The sequence below is a fragment of the Mandrillus leucophaeus genome, unplaced genomic scaffold (assembly GCF_000951045.1).
Source record: "Mandrillus leucophaeus isolate KB7577 unplaced genomic scaffold, Mleu.le_1.0 Scaffold411, whole genome shotgun sequence".
Lineage (NCBI taxonomy): Eukaryota > Metazoa > Chordata > Mammalia > Primates > Cercopithecidae > Mandrillus > Mandrillus leucophaeus.
In genome coordinates, this window is record NW_012104377.1 from 844,884 (window position 1) to 872,233 (window position 27,350).

Consider the following 27,350-nt stretch of genomic DNA (forward strand, 5'->3'; position numbering starts at 1 on the left):
GTTCCCTTTGTGAATTAGAAAAACATTATGGATGCTTTCTCCACAAAAATACACATACTCATGATTAAAATTCTGTACATAATTTTTAGGTAATCTCAGGACTGTTCCTAAGAAGTTGAGCTCTACATGTGCTTCATAAATACTGTGTCACTGCACGTGGATTCTCCAAGAAAGTGGAAACATAAGATTTGTTTTCTAGACATTGTCTTTACCATTAACCCTGATAGCATACAGTTAAGCTGTAGGGTAAGAAGTGATGACATATCCACATTCTTAAAACACTTATAGTGCTATCTACCTGTTTAATTTTAACAATGTTAAAAGAAGGTGTTAGGCCAGGCACAGTGGCTTACACCTGTAATCCCAGCACTTTGGGAGGCTGAGGTGGGCAGATCATGAGGTCAGCAGATTGAGACCATCCTGGCCAACATGGTGAAAACAGGCCTCTACTAAAACACAAAAAATTAGCTGGGCATGGTGGTGGGTGCCTGTAGTACCAGCTACTCAGGAGGCTGAGGCAGGAGAATCATTTGAACCCAGGAGGTGGAGACTGCAGTGAGCTGAGATCGTGCCTCTGCACTCCAGCCTGGCAACAGAGCAAGATTCCATCTCAAAAACAAAACAAAACAAAAAAAAGAGGTGCTAATAATGACATAACAACACATGCTCCTTCTTTTTTTTTTTTTTTTTTTTTTTTTTGAGACGGAGTCTCACTCTGCTCTGTCACTGCAAGCTCCGCTTCCCGAGTTCACGCCATTCTCCTGCCTGAGCCTCCCGAGTAGCTGGGACTACAGGCGGCTGCCACCATGCCAGACTATTTTTTTATTTTTTATTTTTTAGTAGAGATGGGGTTTCACCATGTTAGCCAGGATGGTCTCGGCTGAAAGTTTCAAAGTGCTTCATAAAGTTGTATTATATTTTACATGGGAGATATTTGGGGCACAGACATTCAAAGATATATTTAACTCACAAGCACAGAACAGATTTCAGCAGCTCTATCTAATTAAATCTCATCATAGAGAAGGAAGAAAAAGATTCTGTAGAATGTTACTACTACTTCATATTTTTTTTGTTTCACCCAGAATCAAGCTATCTCCAGTTAGCTATATGGACAAATTGAGCAATATGTGGTCATGTGCATGAGTGTTGTTATCATCACATTCACAAAATTTTGGGACAGGCCAGTGATAAGGAACACTCATGGATACTACTGCTTTGTTTTTTGTAAGAGCTGGTATGAATGTTCAGGGAATTGGGGACTTATTGAAGTGCTGGCCCTCGACAGATGTGCATCTCCACACCCTCCACCAGCTACACCTAACCTGTATTACTGTGCTCCATCTTCTCTCTCAAGACATAAGACCTTGACCTGGAGTGGTCTCTCCAGCATAATACACCCCAACTACCTAACAGATATAAATAAAAAGACTGGCAGAGTATGCTCTGTTTCTCCAGGCCTCTCTTCCTGACTAGGCAAATTACACATTTCTTGGATGAATCCACTATAACTTTCATAATACATTTATCTTTGCGCATTTATGTTTTCAAAATGTGTTTTCAAATGAATAGGTGTTGAAAAGAAAAAGTCCTAAGGTGATCAAAGACTGGTATGGCTTTTCCAGCCTTCCCTCCAGTCTTATCAATAAATCATTTTCAGCAAAATGGAAAAGATAACAAGTCTGAGAAAGAGATGGTATTCAATTTCTAAGGATCCTTCTGGGGCACAATTTTAACAATAACAAGCAGGACATTTTCCTATTCACCATTTCATTCAAGCACACTGCACTAAATTCAATGGCTAATGAGGCTTTATCACAAAGATGAGATACTTGCACCTATTTGCAGAGGTTTACTTCTGAAGCTTCATTAATTGTCAAAGAAGTACACCTCGCTCTTGGAAATGTGTACTCACTTACCAGGAGTCAACACTGACTTACTTTATGTTTTTAGATTAGATAGTGATAATATAACTCCACAAAATGGTTTTCTTGACTTGTAATCATATTTGAAATTACCACCTTCCTTGTTTGTAATTTATGATTTTGCTATTTTGAGGTTTACTTGAGGCCAACTCTTGACTTATCTCAAAAATACAATAAAATGATACAATGATATAGTCCTAGCTCCAAAGTTCATTTAAGGGTAAAAAGAAATCAAGTTTGCAACTACTCTTGAGTTAGTAAGAGATACACATTCATATGGCAGGGGCGGGGGGCACGGGAGGCAGGGAGAGAGAGAGAGGGAGAGAGAGGGGAAGAGAGAGAAAGAGAGAGAGAATGCTACAGTTAATTCAGAAAAATGTTAATATCTGAGGAATCTGGGCGGAAGGTATGAAGAAATTCTTTGGGCTATTTTTTGTAACTTTTTCTATAAGTCTAAAACTATTTCATAATACAAAGTTTAAAAAAAATATAAGTTTTGAGGTTAAAAAGACATAAATGAGAAAATGAATCAAAGAATATACTCTCAGACACAATTACTATTTCCTTCAATCTTGTAAATCAACAATCAATACTCAAACACTTTTATTGTTTAATGCGGCTGGTCTATTGGCAACATATATTACAAAAACCATCATCTCTAAACTGTATTAATGTTTTAGCTACAGTTATCATCAATTATTTAAGACCTACTTCCTAAGCAGATTGTTAGGCTAGAAAGCAAGATTTTCAGAGAAGGTAGGGAGAACTATGGAAAGGGAACAAAAAATAATTTTATACTAGTAAGAGAATGCTTTCTGGGTGGTCTAGAAACCCTGAGTGTATGTATTTAAGACAGTATTCTTCTCTTTAGTGCCTATACACCAGAAATGGTATGACCAAAAGAGGTGGCTTTCCCCCAGTGTATGTATATCAGCAAAATAAAGGAACAAGTTATTGAAATATTGGCCCAGCTAGACTTTCTTCCATTAACAATCAGTTGAGACACATTTTTAAAGCAACAGCTTAAATGAATGGCTGTGTGTCTGTAATAATTTCGACTTAAAATGTCAACTGGATTTGAGATGCCATGTGCATTTAATCAATGTCTCTATATTGTAAAATAAATATACTTCAGCGTGACTGCTGTGCCAGCCATAAATCATAATTCACAAAGACAAGAACATCTTATCCTCTCTATTGATAGTCGTTAATGACAATACTGATTAAAATGGCATCTGCCTGCCATATTATTGTTAAACAGTCTATTAGAATTTCTACTACATCCTATAACCTACCACTATTTCCCTATGTGCTGATACGTCTCTTATGGAATAAAACATGATAGACAGTTAGATTTAGAGTTTAACACTTAAAATGCAAAACCGAAGAGCAGAGCTCACTAGTGCACTCTAACATATATTATTTCCAAAATTAAGAGAGTTCCTTCCAGCCGAGATTCCCGTGTTCAAGGCAGTGTTCAAGGACTTTTTCCTCTCTTTTAGAATTAATATTTGAGCTTTTCTTTCCTTCTTTCTCTCTCTCTCTTTTTTTTTTTTTTTTTTTTTGTGAGATGGAATCTCACTCTGTTGCCCAGGCTGGCTGTCTCTTATACACATCTAGATGTGTATAAGAGACAGCCTCCACCTCCTGGGGTTCAAGTGATTCTCCTGCTTCAGCCTCCCAAGTAGCTGGGATTACAGGCATGCCACCACATTTGCGTAATTTTTATATTTTTAGTAGAGACGGGGCTTCACTATATTGGCCAGGCTCGTCTCGAACTCCTGATCTCAAATGTTCTGCCCGCCTTGGCCTCTCAAAGTGCTGGGATTACAGGCATGAGCCACCACACCTGGCTGAGTTATTCAAAATAAATATTTTGGGCAAAAAAGAAAAAAACTACAGGAGGAAAAACATTAATTGTCATTTGAATGTCACATGAGCCTATGGAAGCAGCTGTAAGTAAAAACTGATTGTTAGTTACTATTTCTAGAATGGATTTCTCACCATCAAGAATTAGCCCAGCAATCCATTGTTGAATATACACGATCAGCAAGGCAAGAACAGCAGCAAATTTGGTGCCTAACACTGTAGAATCACTGGGAAGGGAATTAGATAGAGTCCCACTAACCAGGATGAAAAATGGCTAGGGAAATCACATAAAAGCACAGAGGCTAACTTAGAGAGGTCAGCCAGGTAGTCTAGAAGTAGTCCATTCAGGTATATTCTGCCAGGTACACAGACCATAGCAGTAAGGAAGGCAAATGACAGATAAATACTTTAAAGTCAGATAAGATACATGAGGTTCAAAGAAAAAGGTCCTATAACTGTGGATGTATAGGGTTGAAAAACAGAATCAAGTGTTCTAGAGATGGCCAGTCAGAAATAAGCAAGCTCTACTGTGCCAGTGCTCTAGTCTAAGAAAATGGACTTCAGAGTGGGGCTTATGCAGGACTGAGGATTCTAGGCAATGCTACGGGAGCAGATCCCAGAGTAGAAGCCAATGTGCTAGGGAGGTAGTACTTTGTTTAGGAGGCATGTTTGCTTAGTGCTCTACTGGTTTATTGAATTCTGTAGCTGGGTGACCAGATGCCAGATATAGAAAGCATTTATACCAAGCTGGCCAAAGTCAGGGGAGAGGCTATTGAAAATCAATCTGTCTCTGTGTTTAGTTCACAGAGGACCAAGAGGAACCTGAAAATGAGGCTATATATAGGAGAGGATATGAGAAGAAGGGAAAATGTGGCAAATGCGGAGGTACTAGGGAGAACACAAAAATGCTAAGACATGGTTCTTTTATTTCAAGTGATGACAAAAATGGTGCAAAATACCAAGATGATCCAGACGAGCTCTAATGCCAGTCTAGAGGAATCAGGCCTGGCCATGACTTCTCCATAAAATGTGGCCTGAGCTTGTTGTTGACACTAAGATGCTGGGTTAGGTGGAGTTAGAAGGCTGATCAAAGGATTGCAACTCTCAGGAAAGGGAGTTTGATCAGCCCAGGGAATGAGAATCACTTACCATGTCCCCATGTCTGCATTTGTTGAAATAATTATTTGGTACTTTTGCTCATTTTTAACAATACAAGAACTATCATTTGTATAAATGTTAAATGCCTGGGTTTGGGGATTACCCTTTAGTTTTCTGTGAGTTTCTCCCTCTCCCCATCACAATATAGGGAAAGAAGCTGTATTGAAAACAGCAAAGCAAAATTAAAGTGAAAAGGTAGGATACATAGGACAAATATTCTGATAGCAAGTTCTAATTAACCTGTCAAAGATTCTTTCCAAAAGTGAGATAGTCATTACATCACTTGACATTTAATGCCCTCATAGCATGGGAATAACGAAGGCATGACAGAGGTAGGGAGGGGAATATGACATCCTGTCCTGGTATAGCGTGTCTGGGTCAAAGGTCTAGGAAATTGGTCAAAATCCTCTGTCTTTCATTTTGTAGTCCATCTTTTTCATAAAAGCTGTTCATTCCCACACTTTGAAAATTCCAGGAGGCATAAGGAAAGCAGAACAAATCTATGATATTGATTTTCTACTATACATTGACTAGAGTTCAAATTTAAAGTGGAAAATTATAGTCCCTGGGGGAGAAGAAACCTATCAATGGGAGGAACCTCATACCAAAAGCCCTAGAATTAGGGTTTTTACTGTTCACTGGTGGGTTTGTCTGCTATCAAAGTTGCAACCATTATTTCTGGTCGATGTTCCCTCCAGCTCTTTCTTTTTTGAGTTTTGAATTATATAATATTTTTAAGAATTCTTTTGTTGGCAAGTGGGATGCTGCATTTAGTTATTCTCTGCTGAGACATTTCTACTTTAATTTCCAGAGCTATGTGGCTTTTTCTAATACCAAGAAAGCCTTAGGAGAACAGACAGCAGCTCAAGTTAAAGCAAGCACAAAAAAACTCATATAACAGAAAAGTTCACTCACGTTTTATTTTATACTGTCCACTCTTTTATATACATTTTAAATTTGTTGTATATGGTTTTTAAATTTGTAGCATTAAAAATTTACTTTTAATTTTCATTTTATTTTTCAGGTAATTGTTATGACTATATACACTGGCATGTAAACAAAGAATGGTGAGGGAAGGAAGAAGAGAGAGGAAGGATCAGATAAAATTGGGTATGCAGAATAGGGTGATCGACTGGCCCAGTTTCCTTAAAACTGAGGAGTTTCCTGGGGATGAGATTTTCAGTGTTCAAACTGGGATGAGTTGGTTACCCTGCTTCAAACCAAAAGACACCAATGCATGAATATATATAAAGGCTATATTTTCCATTTTGACAAGTTAATAGTCTTGGTCTATTTTCCTGAATTCAGTCCCATTTCACTTTGTGAAACTGACTTTTCAGCTAATCAACCCCTTTCTATTTTAGCCCATAGACATATCTATCCCATAATCAGTTTCAACCAGTGACCAAATAGATGATGACCATGATGATAATTTATACACGGATTGCAAGTAGATAAGAAGTATGCATCTTCCAGACAAAGAAAAACTTTCATTCAAAAAGGCAGTTACAGAATTAAGGTTGGAAATCCAGACATCTTATTATGCAGTATTTTTACTGAGTACACTGCAAGTGGTTTAACCAACATTTATGTAATTCAAAGATGCTCTGGTTATTATCTAAAGGGGTTTAGTCAATTTCATGGCATTTTAATATTAGAACTATGCCCTACCACACTTTGAGGAAAGGTTGTGGGCACTAGATTTTAAGCATAATGAAAAGACATTTGTCTTGTTCACTGTGGTATCTCCCAACCAAGTACTAAGACTGTACTTATTAGGTAATCAATATTTGTTGGATGAATGAAAGACGATGTTAGAAAAAGATAAAAGATTAGTTTCATATTTATCACAACAGGCTTGTTGTGTACTTAGCAGTTGTTTGCTCAATAGTATTGAATAAATTATTTCAGAAAAGATCAGAGATTTCTCCATTTTACCTAGAAACACAGTTTGAAAGAGGACATTGAAAATTCATTCATTTAAAAAAAAGGCCTGGAGTAGGTTTTTCAGGGGTAGAGGTAGAGAAGGGCATATATCCGAATTTAAACTCCAATTATGGTGATAACCTGATAGTTTAGCTCTTACTTTTAAATCCTATTTTCATTGCTAATAATTTCATATTTATGGGTCATCTTAATTAGATACTGAGTTTAAGTAAAAGGATCATGTTGTATATTTTTTCTGGGTTTTCCCAGAGAGTAGTGCTTAATAGATATTCAAATAATGAGCTGATTGGCAAATCTTTTTCATATCATTTTAGATGGATATTTATCCTTCCTACTTTTAAAGCACTTCAGGGAGGTCAATTCTACAACCTGTTCAGAAACCTCATTCCAGTGCTTAACAACTGTCTTCTTTTTTATAGCTAACCTCATTTTTTCCCCGTTAGTGATTTTGGCCCATTTTCTCTAACACTGTCCTCAGTGGAAATGGAGAACAGCTGGTTACTATTGCCAGTTAACTCATCCTTCAACCTTTTCTTCAAGCAGAAATTAAAAAAAATAATTAACTCCCAAGGCAGCTCACCCTCTTTCTTATTTTTGAACCACTTCTACTGTTTTCATTATTTTCAATACTATTATCAAGAATGACTAAAGGGGCACAACACATTAATACCCAAATAAATCTACTCCAATTAGCACACCATATAAACCAGTCAGTCACTCAGCAAAAGATTATTAGGGGCCAAAACAGAGAAAAACATTGTGGAGGAAGTCCCTCTGCTTAGAGGAATTTACAATTTCATTAAGGGCACAAGACAGATGTGTAAACTAAAAACTAAAAAGCAAGCAGGCCTATGGGAAGTACTCAGTGGAAAAACTCAGACTGTAAGAAAAACTTTGATGAGAAAGACAGAAATGCAAATCAAAGAATTCATAAAGGAGATGGTGCTTGAGGTGGCTTTCAGAAGCCTGGCAGGCCTCAAAGGAAGATGGTCATTCTAAGAGATGGTGTTATCTTAGCGTTTCCCAAAGCTTGTTTTGGGTAACAGTGAATAGAATAAGAGTGAATAATCTGGTTAGAGTGGAAAATTGTAGAGAGAAACACTAAAACAAACAAACAAACAAACAAACAGGAACAAGAATATAGAGGGCACCGAATGCCAAACTAAATAGTATGATTTTTCTAGAGGTCCCTGGGACTGGCTGCATTAGAATCATCAGAGATTCCCAGGCCTCATATCAAATCTAATGAATTACAGTCTCTGATAATGAAACCCAGGAATCTATAACAAGCTCTGTAGATGATACTAGGGTACAGACAGACTTTGAGAACCACTAGGTAACTGGGAAACAGCTCGGCTCCCAGGGCAGAATACTACTAATGGATTATATTTTAAGAACTTGCTATGTGCCAGGCATTTATCATCTATTATCTAGTTTAGTCTCGTGGCAACTCTATTAGGTAGATGCTACTATTATTTCAGTTTCACAAGAGAGGAACCTGAGGCACAGAGTGGGTAAGCTGAAAGGCTAACAGCTAGACGGAAGTAGAGCTGGATTTGAGCCTAAGTAGAATAATTCCAGAGCTGCTCTCTTTGCTACTATGTTACGTTGCGTTTTTGTGTGGAAAGCGTTCATAAAATATCTAATAACTGAACAAATGAATGATTGGTAGCTATGCCTAGAATGAACAGGAATGAAGAAATGAATGAAGCAGGCAAATCTGTTAGTAGGTTATTGCAATAATCTAGTTATCAACAACAAATTGAATTACAGCGGTGGCAGTGGAAGTGGAAAACAAGGGCCAGATATAAGAGACAGTATTTTGTGAATATCAAGATTGTTGACTGATGGAAGGGGGGAGATGGGAAGTGGGAGGCATACCAGACATCACGGGATTCTTGGCAGTGCCTCAACAGAATTGGGGGAGTCAGGATGAGCTGGTGACTTAGATGGGTAGATTCTGAATTAGATTTTAGACATGTTGAAGCTGAGGTTGTGGTAGGGCCACTGTGCAGAAATGATCAGCAGATAGCTGGAGAAGCAAAATTGGACTGTCTCCAAAATCCTGGTGGATATTATTTAGCAGGATTGAGATAATAGTCCTCAATGTGCAATGAAATATTTGTATATCTCCTATCTATTTTTCAATGTATGTGTCTCTCATCTGCTTTTAATTGTTCTGGGAAATCTCTTTTCTATTCTGTGAGGAAAACAGTTACAGTTATTATTTCAAATATTCAGGTCTCCCCGCTTCATTAGGAACCATCTCATGTTATTAAATTACTGGTTTGATGTTGCCTTAAGTAAGGAAAATCCAATGGATGGCAAAAATAAGTATGGGTGCTACAGAGTATAAGAAAGTATACACTGAAGCATGGCTGGTGTCAATGCATTTTTAGATGCTGACACCATAAGAGCAAAAGCCAAAAGGGGTCTTTGTATCACTAGCAGTTCACAGGCTCTACGGAGGCTGCCTCACTTCTCAGTGTCTCATTCTTTATTATATGCAAAGCAAAGCTATTTGCCACATTCATCTCTCAGGCATCTTGAAGATGGATGTTAGTAAATTACATTGAAGTTCTCAGATAAAAGGTACTAAACAAAGAACGGATTCCATTTGCCCCCCCCAAGCAAATTATTAAATCTATACATGTCATTATCTAATAGTATTAAGTAAACATCCCACAAGGACACGACATTGAGCTGGACACGGAACAAGGTAAATTAGGCAAATACAGTCCCACCAGGAACTCAGGAATGTTTACATGTATATGAATAAAACTGTCATTAATATATTTTATTAGTTATTTAATATGAGTATGCAAATAAGTCCATTAGGAAATATTTTGCATTTTATTAATCCAGCATCTTAAATAATTATATTTAACCTCAAATGCTAATAAAGTTTATTTATTAAAGTGTATCTTCTATCTTAGTGCCTATGAAAGTTCCTTTTAGCATATCCATTTCTTAAAAAGTTAAGCCAATATTTTATCCACTGGACTTCTGTTCTGATCTGTTAACAAACCTAAACCTCATTATCCAAGAAAAGTAATGAGATAAAGGGGTCTATCCTTCTTCAGGGTTCTTTGTAATTCACATTAACGTTAATGGGAGCTGTGCACGCATATTAGGAGAAGAGAGTTTGAATCAAATAAATAAGCCTTTTGGGTGACACTCTATGTGGTCATTTTTTTATTGTGATAAGTATGACAAAATCATTTTACTGCTTTGGACAGCCGTAAACAGAGTTGCACAGCAATCAAGATTACATAGCGTAGGAGGGAAGGCACGGATGCAGCAATCAGATTTTTAAATGATTTTGAAAGCAAGGTTCCTGTACATTTTCATACCAATTAACCCCATCCATGCCCTTGCCCCTCCATGAACATGTGCTAAAAAAATAGAATGATAAACAAACACTTGCAGATATGCTTGACAACTGGAAAATACTATTAAAGTCAGATATTAAGCGAACTCTGTGTGCTGGGCACCACGACAGCTCATCTGTCTTTGTATTCAGCCCATCAGATGAGTAGCCCATCTGTCTCTGGGTCCTCTTTTAGCTAAGAAATAAATGCCAACCAAACAATCCTAAATGTGCTTGATCTAAATTTAATCTATACTAAAATTTTAGTTATCATACTTGCATCTATCGCCATCATTTTATATCACTTGCCCTATTCACATAGCACTCTCTCTCATTTCTTTACATTCTCATGTTCACAATCTATCCATATTATGGTTCTAGTTTTTCTCTCTGGTGCTTAGTTGTAAGCCAAGAAAAGCAAGGATGTATAACACATAAACATATAAATATTATCAGCGATCACACCACTGGGTTTAACACAAGTCAATATCAGTATATTACACTCTCTACTTTGCAATTCCATTATAGGCTCAACACCGCTGGTCATAAAAAGTAGTATTCTGGGCCCAGGCCTGTGATAGTAATAATGAAAAAAAGGGTCATTGCTCTTTCCAACCCAAATGAAAAATTAAAATTGCTAGGGCATTTAGCTCAAAGGAAAATTGGCAAATTAACAAAATGAAGAAACAAAATATTCATGGCTCACATTGTGAAAGAGAAAGTAAATAATTTAAGATGGGCTGAGGAGATAGAATTCAGAGTTACCAAAGAGATAAAAATTGAGCCTAACTCAATTCCAACATGGTTTAGCATCAACTTCTTTTCCTCTGTAATCGTAGATAACCATGGAGAACAATGGACGGCTGCACGGGTGGTGGCCTTCAACATGCAAATATCTCCTTTTTGCCATGGTCATATATTTGTCTCAGTCTCAGTGTATGCAGCCATTTTACCTTGATCTGTAAGGCTCTCTGTTGTCAATGTATTTCTCTACCTAGCTTGAAGCTGAATTAAGAACTTTGACCCACTTTGGCTTTCATTTTTCATCTGAAATTTCATGTTTCAAGCTGGCCTCTACTTCATGAAGCAAAGCACCTTAACTCTAGCCTGTTGTTGGCCTCTTGCCTTTGGGGAAATGACTGTTAAAATTTCATTGGCCTGGCTACATTAGCTCAGTTACCCTTCATACCCATAAAGTTGAAGGGATACCCAGGCATTTTACAATCACTATCTGGAAAGAGGTAATGACAGGCTGTGGCCACATTACATTTATTGTACATGAGACCTGTAACAGCTGTTATGGGATCAAGGTAAAGAGGAGAAATGTATGACAGATGTCATGTTCCCTGGTGACTTAAGTATTCAGTCTCTATCTAACCTAATTTAAAAACCAAGTCAAATGTATCTTTATGAGTAATGTATTACAGGACAACTTCAGAGCAGCCTGATGAAATAACTATGAGCCACACATTAAGAATACCAAGTCCAAAATCCATCTATACACTCTGGGCTGAAATATGTAAAGAAAGAAAGAAAAACAAAACAAAACAAAAAACTGTTTTCTCCTTTTGAGTCCCTATTTGTATTCTTCAATGGAAGGTTTTGCTTTTCACCAAGTGATTAAATAACCTTTGAAAACAGTTCATGGTTACACTGAGAAAGGGGTGACCCAAAGCTTATCAAGTACAAATGATAGAATGATTTTAGCTATGTCATTTTTTTTTGTAGTTTATTATGATAGGCGAGAGAATAGGCATCATGCTCACCTACATTACAAAATAGCAGTTAGAGGTAATCTAAAATCTGAAAGAAAAAGTTAGTGGGTTCCAGACGTATCTTGCTTGAGACAAAGGTAATATTTGACGGTCTTGACTGTCTGAAGTGGAGCCAGAGGGGGAAGACAAGAGGTAATGTCTATCATTCCATAAAAGAAGATATACAAATAGCCAAGAAGTATATGAAAAACTGCTCAGTGATATCACTAATCATCAGGGAAATGCAAATTAAAACCACAATGAGACATCGCCTCAAACTTGTTAAAATGGTTATTAACGTAAACATGAAAGATAAGTGTCGGCAAGGATGTGAAGAAAAGGGAGCCCTTCTAACACTGTTGGGAATGTAAATTATTACAGCCATCATGGAAAACAGTGTGGACGTTACTCAAAAAGTTAAAAAGAACTACCATATACTCCAGCAATATCACCATTAGGTATTTAAAGGAAATGAAATTGGTAGGTCGAGAAGATATCTGCACTCTCATGTTAACTGCAGCACTATTCACAACAGTCAAGACGTGGAATCAACTTAAGTGCCCATCAGCAGGTGAATGGATAAAGAAATGTGGTATAAACACACAATGAAATATTATTCAGCCAGTCAGGCATGGTGGCTCATGCCTGTAATCCCAGCACTTTGGGAGGCCAAGGCAGGCGGATCACAAGGTCAGGAGTTTGAAACCAGCCTGATCAATATGGTGAAACCCTGTCTGTACTAAAAATACAAAAATTAGTTGGGTGTGGTAGCAGGCACCTGTAATCCCAGCTACTCAGGAGGCTGAGGCAGGAGAATTGCCTGAACCCAGGAGGCGGAGGTTGCGGTCAGCCGTGATCATACCACTGCACTCCAGCCTGGATGACAGAGTGAGACTCCGTCAAAAAAAAAAAAAAAAAAAAAAAAAAAAAGGGAGGGGAGGGAAAAAGAGGAGAAGAGAGAAAAAAAAAAAAAAAAAAAAAAGAGAGAGAGAGAGAGAAAGAGAGAGAGAGAGAGAAAGAAAGAAAAAGAAAGACTATTCAGCCATTAAAAAGTAGAAAATCTTGTCATTTGCAGCAGCATGGATGAACCTGGAGGACATTATGTTACGTGAAATAAGTCAGACACAGAAAGACAAATACCATATGACCTTACTTATATGTGAGGTGTATAAAGGTCGAACTCATGGAAACAGAATAGAATGATGGTCACCAGAGGCTAGGCTATTGGAGGGGTTGAAGAAATGTTGGTCAAAGGACACAAACTTTCAGCTAGACAGGAGGAATAAATTTAAGCAATCTATTATTCACCATGGTGACTACAGTTAATAACTCTTGTACTTGAAACTTGTTAAAAGAGTAGATTTCCCAGCACTTTGGGAGGCTGAGGCGGGTGGATCACGAGGTCAGAAGATCGAGACCATCCTGGCTAACAAGGTGAAACCCCATCTCTACTAAAAAAAAAAAAGTAAAGAATTAGCCGGGCGTGGTGGCGGGCTCCTGCAGTTCCACCTGCTTGGGTGGCTGAGGCAGGAGAATGGCGTGAAGCCGGGAGGCGGAGCTTGTAGTGAGCCAAGATGGTGCCGCTGCACTCCAGCCTGAGTGACAGAGCGAGACTCCGTCTCAAAAAAAAAAAAAAGAGAGTAGATTTTAAGTGTTCTCACCACAAAAGAAATAAGTACGTGAGGTAATGGATATGTTAGCTTGTTTTAGCCATTCCACATTGTGTATATATATATTAAAACATCGTGTTGTATACCATAAGTACAGACAGTTTTTACTTTCCCATTAAAAATAGATGATAGATAGATAAGAAGTAATGTCTATCAAGTCGGCACTATATTGACAGCTTTGCTTACCTAAACTGTTTAACTTAAATTTCACAACAATGGGGAAAGGATGTGTTATTATACTTAGTTTGCTGATGAGGAGGTGACTGAAACTCAAAGGGACTCATGAAGGCCACAGAGCTTGTAAGGGAAAGATTTTTAATTAGGTTCAGCATTAATTTGGTGGTAGTGAAGGCCACAGAGCTTCTAAGGGACAGATTTTTAACTAGGTTCAGTGTTAATTTGGCTAATTTGGTGGCGTGTGTTTGTGGTGGTAGTGGTAGGTGTGATGTGTGTGTAGGAGTGTTCTTTTTAAAATAATTCACAGCAGGATGTCTTTATATAGAATTCCCCTAGTTTAAATAAAATAGATAGTATATTTTAGAATAAAATGAAGTAAACATATATGCCTTAGAATCTGCGAAGCTTAGGAACAAAAAGTTGATGCCTCTAGATTGTTAAAAATACCTTTGCTTCAAGGGTTCATGATTTAGCTTTGTCTGATGCTCCACTATGTAGAAACTGAACGAGTCTATCTTTGAGGTATGCCTGCATTATCTGAGTTGAGAAGAAACAATAAAGAATATCCAGCTGATGGGGTAGAGGAACAGAGTTGATCCAACCACCTGCAAACCAAGTTCACCATTTACACTACTGTCCACCTATCTCAGAATGTTTACCACAGGTATCCTAGGGCTTTGTGTACTAAAACAGACACAGTTTGGGTTAGTTTTTTGTTACAGCTCTATGTGGAGTTGGTTTAAAAATAACCTTCCCATATTTATATGTTGTACAAAAGAAAACAAAAGCAGGCATAAAGTGATTTGGCTTTGGTACCATAGTGTGCTAAATTCTGATAATGTATCTGCTGAAAATTCAGTGTAGCTTGGGCAGTGTGCAGTGTGAACTCTATTCTGCTGTTAGACCGTCACCAAGGGTGGGATGACACCATTCTTTCTGCTTTACCTTTTTCATAGCATCTACTACAATTTGGAATCATATCAATTATTTTGGATTAGTTGTTTATTCTCTCCCCTTCACTGGAATGTAAATTCCATGAGAGCCATGGCCTGGATGTTTTGCTTGACACCATGTAAATTGACCGTTGATTCCCTCGAGCTGATGGGGTACTGGATTGTCCCTGAAATATCTAGTGAATATCTCCTTCACTCCCTGGGTAATCCACTGTTACAAATAGTTTACGTGTTTATGTAATTTTTTTTTTTTTTTTTGAGACACTCGCTTTGTTGCCCAGGCTGGAGTGCAGTGGCGCGATCTCTGCTCACTGCAAGCTCCGCCTCCTGGGTTCACGCCATTCTCCTGCCTCAGCCTCCCAAGTAGCTGGAACTACAGGTGCCCGCCACCACGCCTGGCTAATTTTTTGTATTTTTTAGTAGAGACGAAGTTTCACCATGTTAGCCAGGATGGTCTCAATCTCCTGACCTTGTGATCCACCCGCCTCGGCCTCCCAAAGGGCTGGGATTACAGGCGTGAGCCACTGCACCTGGCTGCTTTTGTTTTAATCTCACCACAATGAACTCAAAAGTCTTTTATCCTTCCTTCTTTATTAAGACAGGAAAAGTGCTGTTAAAGCAGGACTTGGTTGCTCTGTGTCAAGTGCCTAGAGCAGTGCCTGACACAAAATAGGGCTTTAATAAATTAACTGATAAGTTGATTTAATTATTAATTACAATAAATTAATAAATATAGCATAAAAATAATTATTAATATGCTTGGCAAGGACAAGGCTTTCAATAAATGTTACTCATCAAATGATATGGGCAAATAAATTTTAAAAGCAAAGATGAAGTTCCTATTGGCAGGGTTTGCACTTGTTTCCTCATTAGTCTAGTAAAAAGGAGTTTGCAAGGCATAATTCCTTTTAGGACCAAATTTTATAAAAGGTGTAGAAAAAGGAATCTGAACTATATCAGACCTTTCCACTCAGTGTCCAAAATAAGTTCACAGTTCAAAGGTTTTTGAAGTGAGTGGCCCGTAATACCAAAAAGAGACAACAGCAGCTATTATATTAAAAAATGGATTTGAACATAAATCTATGACAGAATTTAGTTTAAGTAACATGGGGATTGACAAGGTTATTAACTAAGAAATCAGAAACTAATCTCTGGGTTTTCCACGTTAGACAAGGTAAAATTTTCTTAGTCAAAGGATATTTCTCTTTGGCTCCTAGAAAAATCTGCTAGGCGCCAGGAAGGTGGCCTAGGACTGACAGCAATGGGCTTGTCTTTTAAAGGAGCTGGAGCTTCACCCTTTGGCTGAAAGGGATTATGAATGGTCTTTCCGCAGGTTAGTGCCATAAAGAGCACAATGTGTATGGAAGTCAAACACATAATGAAAAAATTTAAGCACAGAGCATACAGAGAAACTACAAAATTGGTAGGCCCTTGAGGTGCATAATTTTCCACAACAATAATAATTCATGGCCTATATAAGAACCACACTTGAATCATGCAAGGAGATAATTCTGGAATCAACAAAGTATAAGCATATTGGAATTAGATAACATGGACAAAGATATTAATTAAAGACATCCTCTATACTTTTTTTCCAAAAGGATCAAGAGTAGGTTAAATTAAGAAGCTAAACTGTGCTACTACATATTATTGACACAAATGGACCAGCTAATATCAGAAAAGTGCAAACACTTAGCTTTTCACAAACAAGAACAGGAACACCGCTAAGGCATTCACACTTTCATGATGCAGGCCTTGGTGAGGACAGGGAGGCAGGATTTAAATCTTCACTCACCCCCTTGGCCAGGTGCCATTCTACATGGTGTAACTGCATGACCCATCCCAAAACCCTATCTTCAGAAATGCAGATAATGGAAAAAATAATACATATTTCAAACACACATCTAACTCCAAGAGAACCTTAAAGCAATCAATCTTTTTTAAATGAGAAAGAAACTAAGTCAATAGCATCTGAGCAACAGATGAGAATTGAAGCAAAATCTGTTGGCTAATGGTAACAGCTTTGTGTTCTTTGTTGTTGAAAATGTGCATGTAGCAGTAACTCCAATATGCTCACAAACTCAGATGCAAAAGGCTATGGAAAACAGTTGCTATTTTTACACGGAAGATAAAATCAAACACCACCTTTCAAATCTTAATTTTGCTAAAATCGTAGAAAGAAACAAAGCCCGAGATGCTAAATGTCTAAAGGATCCAGGACCTGTGATTTCTACTGTATGAAAATACAGAATATATTGGACAATAAAAGGGAAGAACCAGCACTGTATTATGGGCAATGAAGTATGAACCTGCCAAATCAATCATCTAAAATAAAATATAAAGTTAAGGTTTAATTTAGTAATATTCTAGAAAATGGGATATGTGAAGCTCTAACAGTTTTTATATTTATAGACTATTTTAGTTAAATCTTTTAATAGTGTTTTTTGTTAACACCTTAAAGAAAAAACTTTTCCTTATACATTACTATGATATTTTAAAAGCAGTAAAAATAATTATGATGATAACTATTATTAGTTTTCGATTTGATGCTGTAAGAAATTACAACAGTGGTTCAAAGAACACAACAGGGCTAAATCCAAGGGGTTCAAGGAGTTGTTAGGCTGCATTCCTTTCTACTGCTCCCCAGAGAGAATCCATTTCCTTGCCCTTTCCAGCCTCTAGAGGCTGCCCACATTTGTTGGCTCATGGTCCCCTCCCTCTATCTTGAAAGCCGGCAGCACTACATTTCTCTGCACCTCACTTTCACAGTCACCTTTTCTTCTTTTACTTTTAAGGCCCCTTGTGATAACATTGGGCATATTGGGGAAAATGCAGGATAATCACCTTATGTTCAGGTCAACAACCTTAATTCCATCTGCAACCTTAATTTTCCTTGTCATGTAACATAATATTTACACAGGTACTGGGGCTGGGATGCAGACACCTTCAGGGGTCATTATTATGTTGACTACAATAATTAACATTTATTGAATGTTTATTGCTTTCCAGGCACAGGTCTAAGCATGTTACATCTAATAAAATATAATTCTCATAAAAATGATAATTCTATTATGCTTCTCATGTTTCAGATGAAGAAACTGAGACAAAAGCGGTTAAGGAACTTGCTCAGTGTTACAGAAGTGAAAATTAGAGAAACCAGGATAGAACTCAGAAAGTACGTAGGCAGAGCCTGTAATTTTCATCTCTCAACTCCATCCCTTCAAAGACAAAATTCTTATCTAAATATATTGCAATTACATGTTGTCATCATCATCAAGATGGTTAACTCACAGTTCATAAATTCTGGCAATCCTAATAATTATCTAGAATATGGGCAAGTTTAAAATTCAAAATGGCAACTGGAAGGACAGAGTCTACAGAGGCCATCAGGACAAATATCTATTGGCATTTACTAGACTATAGATCATATTCAATAATGCATGGGAGGCCATTATTTGAGCTCCTGGAGTAGGCCACAACAGACCAGACCAAACCAGAATAGAGTCACTCATGCTATGTGCCATATAATCAAATTGAACTTAGAAATGGGTCAGTTTCCCAAAATACGGGAGATTCCCAGCAACCAATCAAAGGAGGACCAGGGACACGAACTGAAATGATAAAGTCCCTCTACTGTAACCCTATAAGGAATGCAATTTGGAAATGAGCATCCTCTTTTTGTTCCTTGTTTTTGCCTTCTTCAGTCTTGTTCTGCCTATGAAGCTCACACCTTCTGCTCATCTCACTTAAGTGCCTTTCTATTCTATAGATGGGATGTGGACCAATTTATGAATCACTAATAAAAGCCAATTCAATAGTTAGAACTCAATTTGCTGAAATTTTGTTCTTTTTATTTTAATTTTAATTTTTTGAGATGGGGTCTTACTCTGTTACCCAGGCTGGAGTCCAGTGAAGGGATCATGGCTCACTGCATCCTCTACCTCCCAGGCTAAGTCAATCCTCCCACCACATCAGCCTCCTGAGTAGCTGACACTATAGGCACATGCTACCACATCCAACTAATTTGTTTATTTTTGCTTTTTTTGTAGAAATGGGGTTTTGCCATGTTGTTCAGGTTTGTAACTCCTGGGCTCAAGTGATCTGCCCACCTCAGTCTCTCAAAGTGCTTGAATTACATACACGCCTGAGCCACTATGCTTAGCTGAATTTTTTTTTTTTTTTGAGATGGAGTTTCGCTTGTGTTGCCCAGCCTGGAGTACAATGATGTGATCTCGGCTCACCTCAACCTCTGCCTCCCAGGTTCAAGTGATTCTCCTGCCTTAGCCTCCCAAGTAGCTGGGATTACAGGCATGCGCCACCACGCCTGGCTAATTTTGTATTTTTAGTAGAGACGGGTTTTTCCAAGTTGGTCAGGCTGGTCTCGAACTCCTGACCTCAGGTGATCCGCCCACCTTGGCCTCCCAAAGTGCTGAGATTACAGATGTGGGCCACTATGCCTGGCCGAAATTTTGTTTTTTAATCGTCAGATACCTATTATGACATCAGGCCTGCTGGGGTAACCTCAGCCCAGGTGATAGCAGGACCTTAGCCAGTCTTGTCATAACACATCCAGGGGCAACATCACTCCCAAGATTTTTGAGCATGAGAAACCCTGCTTGGCATTTCATGAGCACTGGAAATGTAATGGGAAGGCTCACTGGTGTGAGGATTATTTGTATTCCCTAAATGTCACTTATATATGGAATGATAGAACTTTCCTTCCTATGTGGAAATTTCAGTTGATGATCACTAAATGAGAACAATTGGTAATAAATACACCCAGCATTCTTAAATGAGATATCTCCTAAGGGTTTCATAAGAGGTGGCCAAAATGGCCCCTAAACCATCATCTCCCATCACTCACCTTCAGCCCATAGAAGTATAGCGATCAATTGATTTGAGAAGAAATTGTAGGAGTAAAGACAGTCATAGAAAGGGGTACTTCTCAGGGAATTTGGAGGTAATTGTATAACAGGAGATTGTCACCCCACTTCCTACTTTTTTATTTTGTGACTTGCAAAAATTGACTGCCTCCTCCCTTCCCCATGCATGACAGCATTCTTGGGAGAGTCTGATGTGGGTTCCTGTAGGAAGAGGCCCAGAGTGGTATGGGACGTGCCTGGAGAAGTCTGAAGATGCGAGGCTGGTTGGAACATCTCTATGACGGGGTGAGGAGGAGCGGAACAGTGGGAACAAGCTGTACTTGCATCATTTGGAGGGTGGGAGATCAGGAACTCTAGAAAGCCAGGTAGATGCTGTGGCTCTAAGTTAGGCTAGAGCTGTCTCAAACTGGCACTGTCCAAGAAATCTACCAATTGGGGTAAGGAGACTCAGGGGTATATGTCTGAGGTCAGAGGCTTAGGGGAATAGGTTATTGTGAAAATGACCTACATTAGTGACTGGTATAGTAAGGAGCACTATAAGAAAATCTACAAAAGTAGCCACAAAGGTTCCTTGATGGCCAGATTATACCAGATATGCCAGTTAAGTAAAATTCTATCCTATTGAATCATATCTTTCTTTGTCTCCTGGTTCCAAAGACTGAGAAATGGGAGAAGGTAGAATCCTGCCTCCCACCATACCATAGGATGCACCTTGTGGTTCAGGTCCAACAGACAGAAAGGAAGAAAGCTTTCATTTACATTGGATTGAACATTTTAGCCCCCAACAAACAAGTTGCTTTTTTTTTTTTTTTTTTAACCCAAAAGTGACCAGAAAGCTATCAGCCAGAAAGCTGAGATGTCAGGGTGTGGAGAAGGCAGCCTCAACAAGGCATACTTGAAGGGGAGTGAAGAAACAGAGCTATTTTCTGACTGTGCCATGTTGAGCCCTGTCTAGTGAATGAATGTATAGCACATGAAATCTTGTCTCACAACTATGCTGGGTCAGTAGAGCAAGTATGCTGGCCTCATTTTAAAAGTAAGGAAAGTAAGGCTCAGGGAAGCTAAGCAATGTGTGTGAAGCCCCATTGCTCATGTGTGGAGAGTCATGGATCCAGACTGGGGCATCTGAGCCCAGACCCAGTGACATCTCCCCTGTATCACATTATCTCTGGAGGTGACAAGTGATGTGCCCGGCCACTGCACACCTAGAGTCACAGAGGGATGAGGTTCATCTACCCTGACTCCCCTGCTTCAAAAGAGGTATTCCAGAGGTAACACGTAGGGCTTCCCCGCCTCTCACTTTCCCTGTGCTGCCAGAGGAAGTATTTATTTTCATAACACGTTGGTACAAAGGACTGCAGGCATTGTCCATGCCTCTACTAAGCATTGGCCTTTCTTTTATGGTGCAATCATAGCTCAGCCTTGAACTACTGGGCTCAAGCCATGCTCTGGCCTCAGCCTCCTGAGTACTTGGGACTACAGGCATGCACCACTGTGCCTGGCTAATTTTTTTTTTCTTAGAAATAGGGTCTCCTGCCTGTAACCCCAGCACTTTGGGAGGCCAAGGCAGATCACTTGAGGTCAGGAGTTCAAGACTCCTGGCCAACATGGCGAAACTCCACTCTACTAAAAATACAAAAATGAGCTGGGCGTTGTGGTGTGTACCTATAGTCCCAGCTACTCAGGAGGCTGAGGCAGGAGAAACACTTGAACCCAGGAGGCGGAGGTTGCAGTGAGCTGAGATTGCGCCACTGCACTCCAGCCTGGGCAACGAAGTGAGACTGTCTCCAAAAAAAAAAAAAAAAAAAAAGGGTCTCCCTAGGTTGCCCAGGCTGGTCTTGAACTCTTGGGCTCAAACAATCCTCCCAGCCCCCCAAAATACTGAGATTACAGGCATGAGCCTCTGTGCCTGGCACAGTGTTGACCTTTCTTTGACAACAAACTTAAGACAGTGTCCTGTCATCACTGTGAGGTTCCCCAAAAAGCTCCTCTGCCTCTGCAGAAAGAGAACAAATACAGTCACAGCTGAGAGCTGTATGCATTTAGCTGAATATGAGGGAAAGTACGCACTATTTTCTGGGTACAGACAAAGGAGTGATTTCACCAGGAGAGACAAAATGAGAAACAAACCCAACTTTGCCTTCAAAGCAGGACCATACCTCAGCATGGCGCTGAAGCCCTTCTTCTTTATTTTCCTTTCTGGATCTTCATTCTCCTCTTTGCGCTTTTTCTCCTTGACTTTCAATTTGCCCTTTTCCTTTTTCTTCTCCTTCTCTTTCGTTTTTTTGACTTTCCTGGCTTTATTTTCCATGTCCTCTAGCTCTGAGTTCCCCTGAGGGGCAGATTCACAATTCAGAGCTCCTTGGCCGGAGTGAGAGCTCTTATCAGACAGACCGTCTGTACAGAGAAAAAATAATCAATACCCATGGTCAGGGGCACATGCAGTTAGTATATAGAGAAACACTCACATGGAAAATGCTAAAGAATGAATAACAGCACTCTGGAGTTCTACCCTTCCATGTGGTTACTTGTGCCCTTTGAAGATCTGACTGCCTAAATCTGGTTACTTCGAGCAAGATTTGATGCTGGGAGTGGGGACGACTGGTTGCTTAGCTGGTAGTATGAAAGGCTTGATATGTGTTCAAGCAGTAATCTCTCTGAAAGCTGGCTTGTTAACCTTGATCAGCTCAGAAAGTTCGCATGCTGGGAAACAAACAGGGTGAGGAGGGAGTTTTCAGTACAAAATATCCCAACTGCTTCTACCCAATTAATGCAGTCAGAGTCTTTGGATTGATGCTGCCTCTAATGACTCGAATGAGAATGTCAAGAAATGCATACTTAGTGCTCCTACCCTAAGGGTAAATGACAGTTGGCCCTTGTAGAAAAGTGAAGGAGAACATTTCTTTAGCCTTGCACTGTAAAATAAATTGCATATTGCATTCTCCAATTCCATGTTCGTTAAGCCAAAGGGCAAAACATATCAGGAAAATGAATTACTTTTAATATCAAAAATATAATTGTGATCCTTAAATCATTTTTTTCTGTAGTTAAGCACACATTCTTGCCCGTGATTTGCAGATAACAATGAGATGAGAAAGCCATTTAAGGAAGCATATTGTCCTACCAGCTTCTATTTCTTCGGGTCCATCGTAGGATTTGTCAATGGCTGCTCTAAAGCTCTCATTGCAGCCTCGGCCTCGAACCATGTGTGGCCGGGGCCTGTGAAAAGGAAGGTCATTCTTCCGGACCTCGGCCACCGCAGTCTGCAGACTCTCCAAGGAACTGGACTTTTTCAAACCCAGAGTTGGACCAAAATCTTTGCTTGGAGATTCTGGAAAAGAAAGGACAAAAGGTCACCCCTCCTCTAATGGGGCAGTGTGGTGTAATCCTATTGTTCTAAGAATATTTCTGTCTGGACATCCCAAAAAAGGGGTGTTAAGTGGGTGGGAGTTGGGGTTATATTCCAGCTTTGCCATCTTTTGTGACCTTGAACAAGTGGTTTGACTTCTCTGAGCCTCCGTTTCCTTTTCTAGAGCTGTGATAAGATTTAATATGACTATATGTACATTCCTATGTAGAAGTGTATATGCATGTGTGTCTATAGGTATATACACACACATATGAATTTGAAAGGTTGTAGCTGTTTATAGAGACTACATATGAGTGTGAATGAGAGTGATTTCATATATGTGAGTATACACACATACACACATGCATACTCACAGACACACACAAACATACCAAGCACCTAACATGATGAGAGCTTATCTTCCAGTATCGTCCTAGCACTCCCACACCTGACAGCTTTTATCATTGCCATGGTTGCTCATGTGATTAGTAAGGAACATACTGGGCATGGAAATAAAAGAACATTGAAGTGACTGTGATTTCTGTAATTAAACACTTTACCTTACCCTACTGGCTATTAATGTATGGTCATTGCAGTTTATTTAATCAATCAATCAATAATGCAAAGCAAGAAAGAAAAGAACTTTTCCATGTTGATGCTATTGTTCTGAATGTATTCCTGTTTGGGTATCTAGAAAAGGGACAACCTTTTAATGCAATGTAAAATTATAAAACAGAAAATATAAAGCACAACTGAATCTGAATCATCTCTTTTCTGGTATATAATGTTTTTCATTTGTGCGGTTTGCCTTGGCCTCTACCTGCCCCCTCCCACTCCATTCCCTGACCTCCATCCCCACCCCCAGCTAGTCTCCCAATTATCAATAATAGGATTAGGTTATATAAATATTAGCAGCACAAGGATTATCTTTAAGATGGAAGGAATTCTTTCAGGGCTCTTGTTTCTACAGTCAAAGCTTTTCCACCAGAAACACAGCTCATGTTCCTTTCCAGTTACGAAGGAAACTACTGTCATGAAGAGGCTAGACTTGCATTTCTGGAAATAAACGACTGTGTCATTTATCAATAGATGGAGTATTTATTAAGAATTATGTATGTAAAGTACCTACTTCAATGTTAGCATCTAGCAAGGCTCAATAAACGGCACTACCTTTTATTACTATCATCATTATTTTTGCTTCTACTCTCACTGCCACTATGAACACTACTAGCAGCTTCACACAGGATTAAGGAATACAAAAAGAAGTACAACAAAGCTCTGATGTATATATATATACCCATGTGAAGTGAAATAGCAATACGCACCTTTTCCTATGATCTGAACGTGTTAAAAATAGTCAACATAATGACAATAATCCTAATAGCTAACAAAGCATGGAGTGCTTACTCTGTGTTAAGCACTATTCTAAATGCCTCACCCACAGTAACTTACGATAATCCTTATAGTTGCTACTGGTACTACCGTTAGCCCCATTTTACAGATTCAGAAATTGAGGCACACAGCATTGACATAACTTGTCTGAAGTTACACACTTAATAAGCATCCAGACCAGGAGCTGGGCCGAGGCAGCCTAGTTCCAGCTTTTCTGCTGTGTACCATGTACTTTACTGTCTAAAGATGTATTTGCTCTGCACCCTCTATCTGATTATGGTCAAATAGCTTAAACTGCCCTACATTTTCCTCATTTCTAAAATAAGAATATTAGGCTAGATTAACCCTGGAGCCTTGTCAAGTAGGCAAATTGCAAAAATTGGATATTGCTTTATAGTTTCATCATTAACTTACAGGAGACAACTTTGCACTTTGAACAATATACAGGATGACAATAAACATTGCATTTTATAAACCCTACTGGCTATTAATGTAGGGTAAGTGCAATTCAATATTCAGTAAATTCAACAGAGTATATTCAATAAGTGCAACAGAGATAAAACTAAGCCAAAAAAAAAAAAAAACAAGAAATTTCAGGGCAAATTTCAGGTGTTATTTGCAAGTCATAAATACTGAGGATATGTTACTATTAAATCCAGAAAGAGGCATGTTTTTTATATTCCCAGGAAGGAAGATAAGTTGAAGAAACAGAAATTGAATAAGATCATTTCTGACAAGAAAACAAAAGGCATCACAGAGGTTTGGGGGTATTGAAGCAATAGTAAAAGCTTTGGAGTTTACAGAAAATATTTTATAATATCAACCCCTAGGGATGTCTGACATGAAGTTTGGTGAAAACATGAAGATGAAAACTATCCGAGAAAGCCCTGATTCTCTGCCAGCAACAGCAACCATCTTTTATTTATTAATTGCCATTCAGGAGATTACATTAGAGCCCAAACTGTAAGCATTCACGTCAACCTTTAGCAATAAATTCTGGGGAACATGAAAGTGAATAAATCGTCCAAGATAGAAGGCACGTTATCTAAAAGGAGCTCATGTGAAGCTCAGCAAGAAGTCATAGCTAAGAAGAAACAAATACACTGTTTCTCATTCTAAGCAAACTGAACATTAAGGATTCATGGATTTTGCAAGATTAATAGAGTTGACAATTAATTCACTCTGTATAAATAGAAGTCACAAAGTAGAAGTACTAACTGATGTTGGGCAATATTACAACCTAGCTCTATTGGATGTAATACATGGTAATATTAAAAGCAGAAAGGGTGGTTGAGTCCTTAGGTTGTAAATGTAGACTCTGGAGTTTTCAGGATTGGAAAAATAATTCTGTTTATTCCTGGAAAATGCACAGAATGTAGCTGTAGAATAGGGACTGATGTTAGAGAAGAGAACCAAAATCAGGGAAGTCCTTATAAGGATTTACAGATACAGTGAACTGGGGCCTCTGACAAGGACCTTCTCCAGGGATTCCCATGTCTTTCATACGTTTGAGGTCTCCTACAGAAGGTCAAGGTTACCTGCCATGGAAGGGGCATCAGTGTTAAATTCCGACAAAACACTTGGAATAAAATATCCTCGCTGTACAGACTGTGTGGAGTACAATAAATTGCCACATTCAATCCCTCTTCCCTACTCCTACTCTCACCAATTTCAGTTTAGGTTGATGGTGCGTAGAAAATTTTACAGCTTTTAAAATGAGAAGATTCACTGTCTATGTGTAGCCTCACCATTTACACAAATCACATTTTTTTCTAGGCTTCCACTAAAAGCAGGGGTCTCAAGAAGAGGTCTCTTTTGAGTGAGTAATTTATTGAACTCAAAACCTCAGCCACTCGATCCCATTGAAGTTATCCCAAAATATGATGACTCTTCATATTTTCATCTGTAGCTGATGCGATACTGGTTGTGGCTTCTACGTCCGTGTTCTTTAAGATCGAGATGAAAGGATCCTCCCCTCACAAACACGAGCTCAACATACACAAGATTTGTGAAACAGATGACACACAATTATCAAGGGTGCTAAAAGAAGGATGTCACATAAAAATTATTCTCAAGGTGGTATAATAAAAACATTCTTAATGTCAGGTGCCAAATTTTCTCTCAAAATTATGGCCTCATATAAAAATGCCACAATTTTTATTTTTTTAAAAAAAAGATGTTATAGCACTTTTAAAGATTCCCTCTGTTTCCAAATGAAGGATTGATTGGCTTGACATGGTCCTATATAGAGTAGAGAGAAATTTCAGGGCCATGTCTTCTGGACAAATCAATCCTCAGATACATTTCCTACTACACTCCATTCCCAAAAATACAGCATTATGAAAAGTGAACACACACACACCCCCCAAGACTAAAGAGTTAAAGAAGCTGTGCCAGGCAAAATGCCCACCATGTCTCCTGTAGGCATAAAAAGGGTGGCAAAAGGCCCATGAGAGAGCTACCACCTAGTTGGAGAGGTGCCACTATGAAACTGATTCTTAAGATGCTGAGAAACTGCTGCCCCAGCCTTCTAGGTATTATAGAAAGCCTCATTTCAACATGTTATGAAACAGAAGGTCCTTCCTGGAGGACTGTTTGGATGTGGACCTTGGTTTCTCTGACTCAGTCTTGGATTGCTGCCCTTGCCTTACAGCTGAGCACTGCTGTTGCTTCTCCACAGGCAGATGATTTGAATAATAGAGAATAAAACTATCTAGAGGGTAGTGGTTAATACTGAAGGATTAAAAGGAGGCTGTAGAATATCCAAACATTCCCCGCTCTGCTAATTACTTCTTGAGTTAATAACCTCTTTGTGCCTCAGTTCCCTTATCTATAAAATTGAGGATAAGAAAAGCATAGAAGGGTGCCTGGCATTTCATGAGTGCTCATAAAGCATTGGTGATCGT

General features: G+C 38.8%; 1 protein-coding gene across 4 annotated transcripts in view; it reads right to left on the reverse strand.

Annotated features, from left to right (window-relative positions):
• PARD3B (par-3 family cell polarity regulator beta) overlaps positions 1-27,350 on the reverse strand; it is a 1,095,780-nt gene that overhangs the window by 303,494 nt on the left and 764,936 nt on the right. For 3 of the 4 annotated variants that reach the window (XM_011992473.1, XM_011992475.1, XM_011992472.1), the window contains 2 exons: positions 22,828-23,034; positions 21,863-22,100 (listed from right to left, as the gene is read on the reverse strand). In XM_011992473.1, coding sequence (XP_011847863.1) covers positions 21,863-22,100; positions 22,828-23,034 — 445 coding nt within the window. The remainder of the gene's footprint in view (positions 1-21,862; positions 22,101-22,827; positions 23,035-27,350) is intronic. The other variant, XM_011992474.1, reaches the window with a different exon arrangement.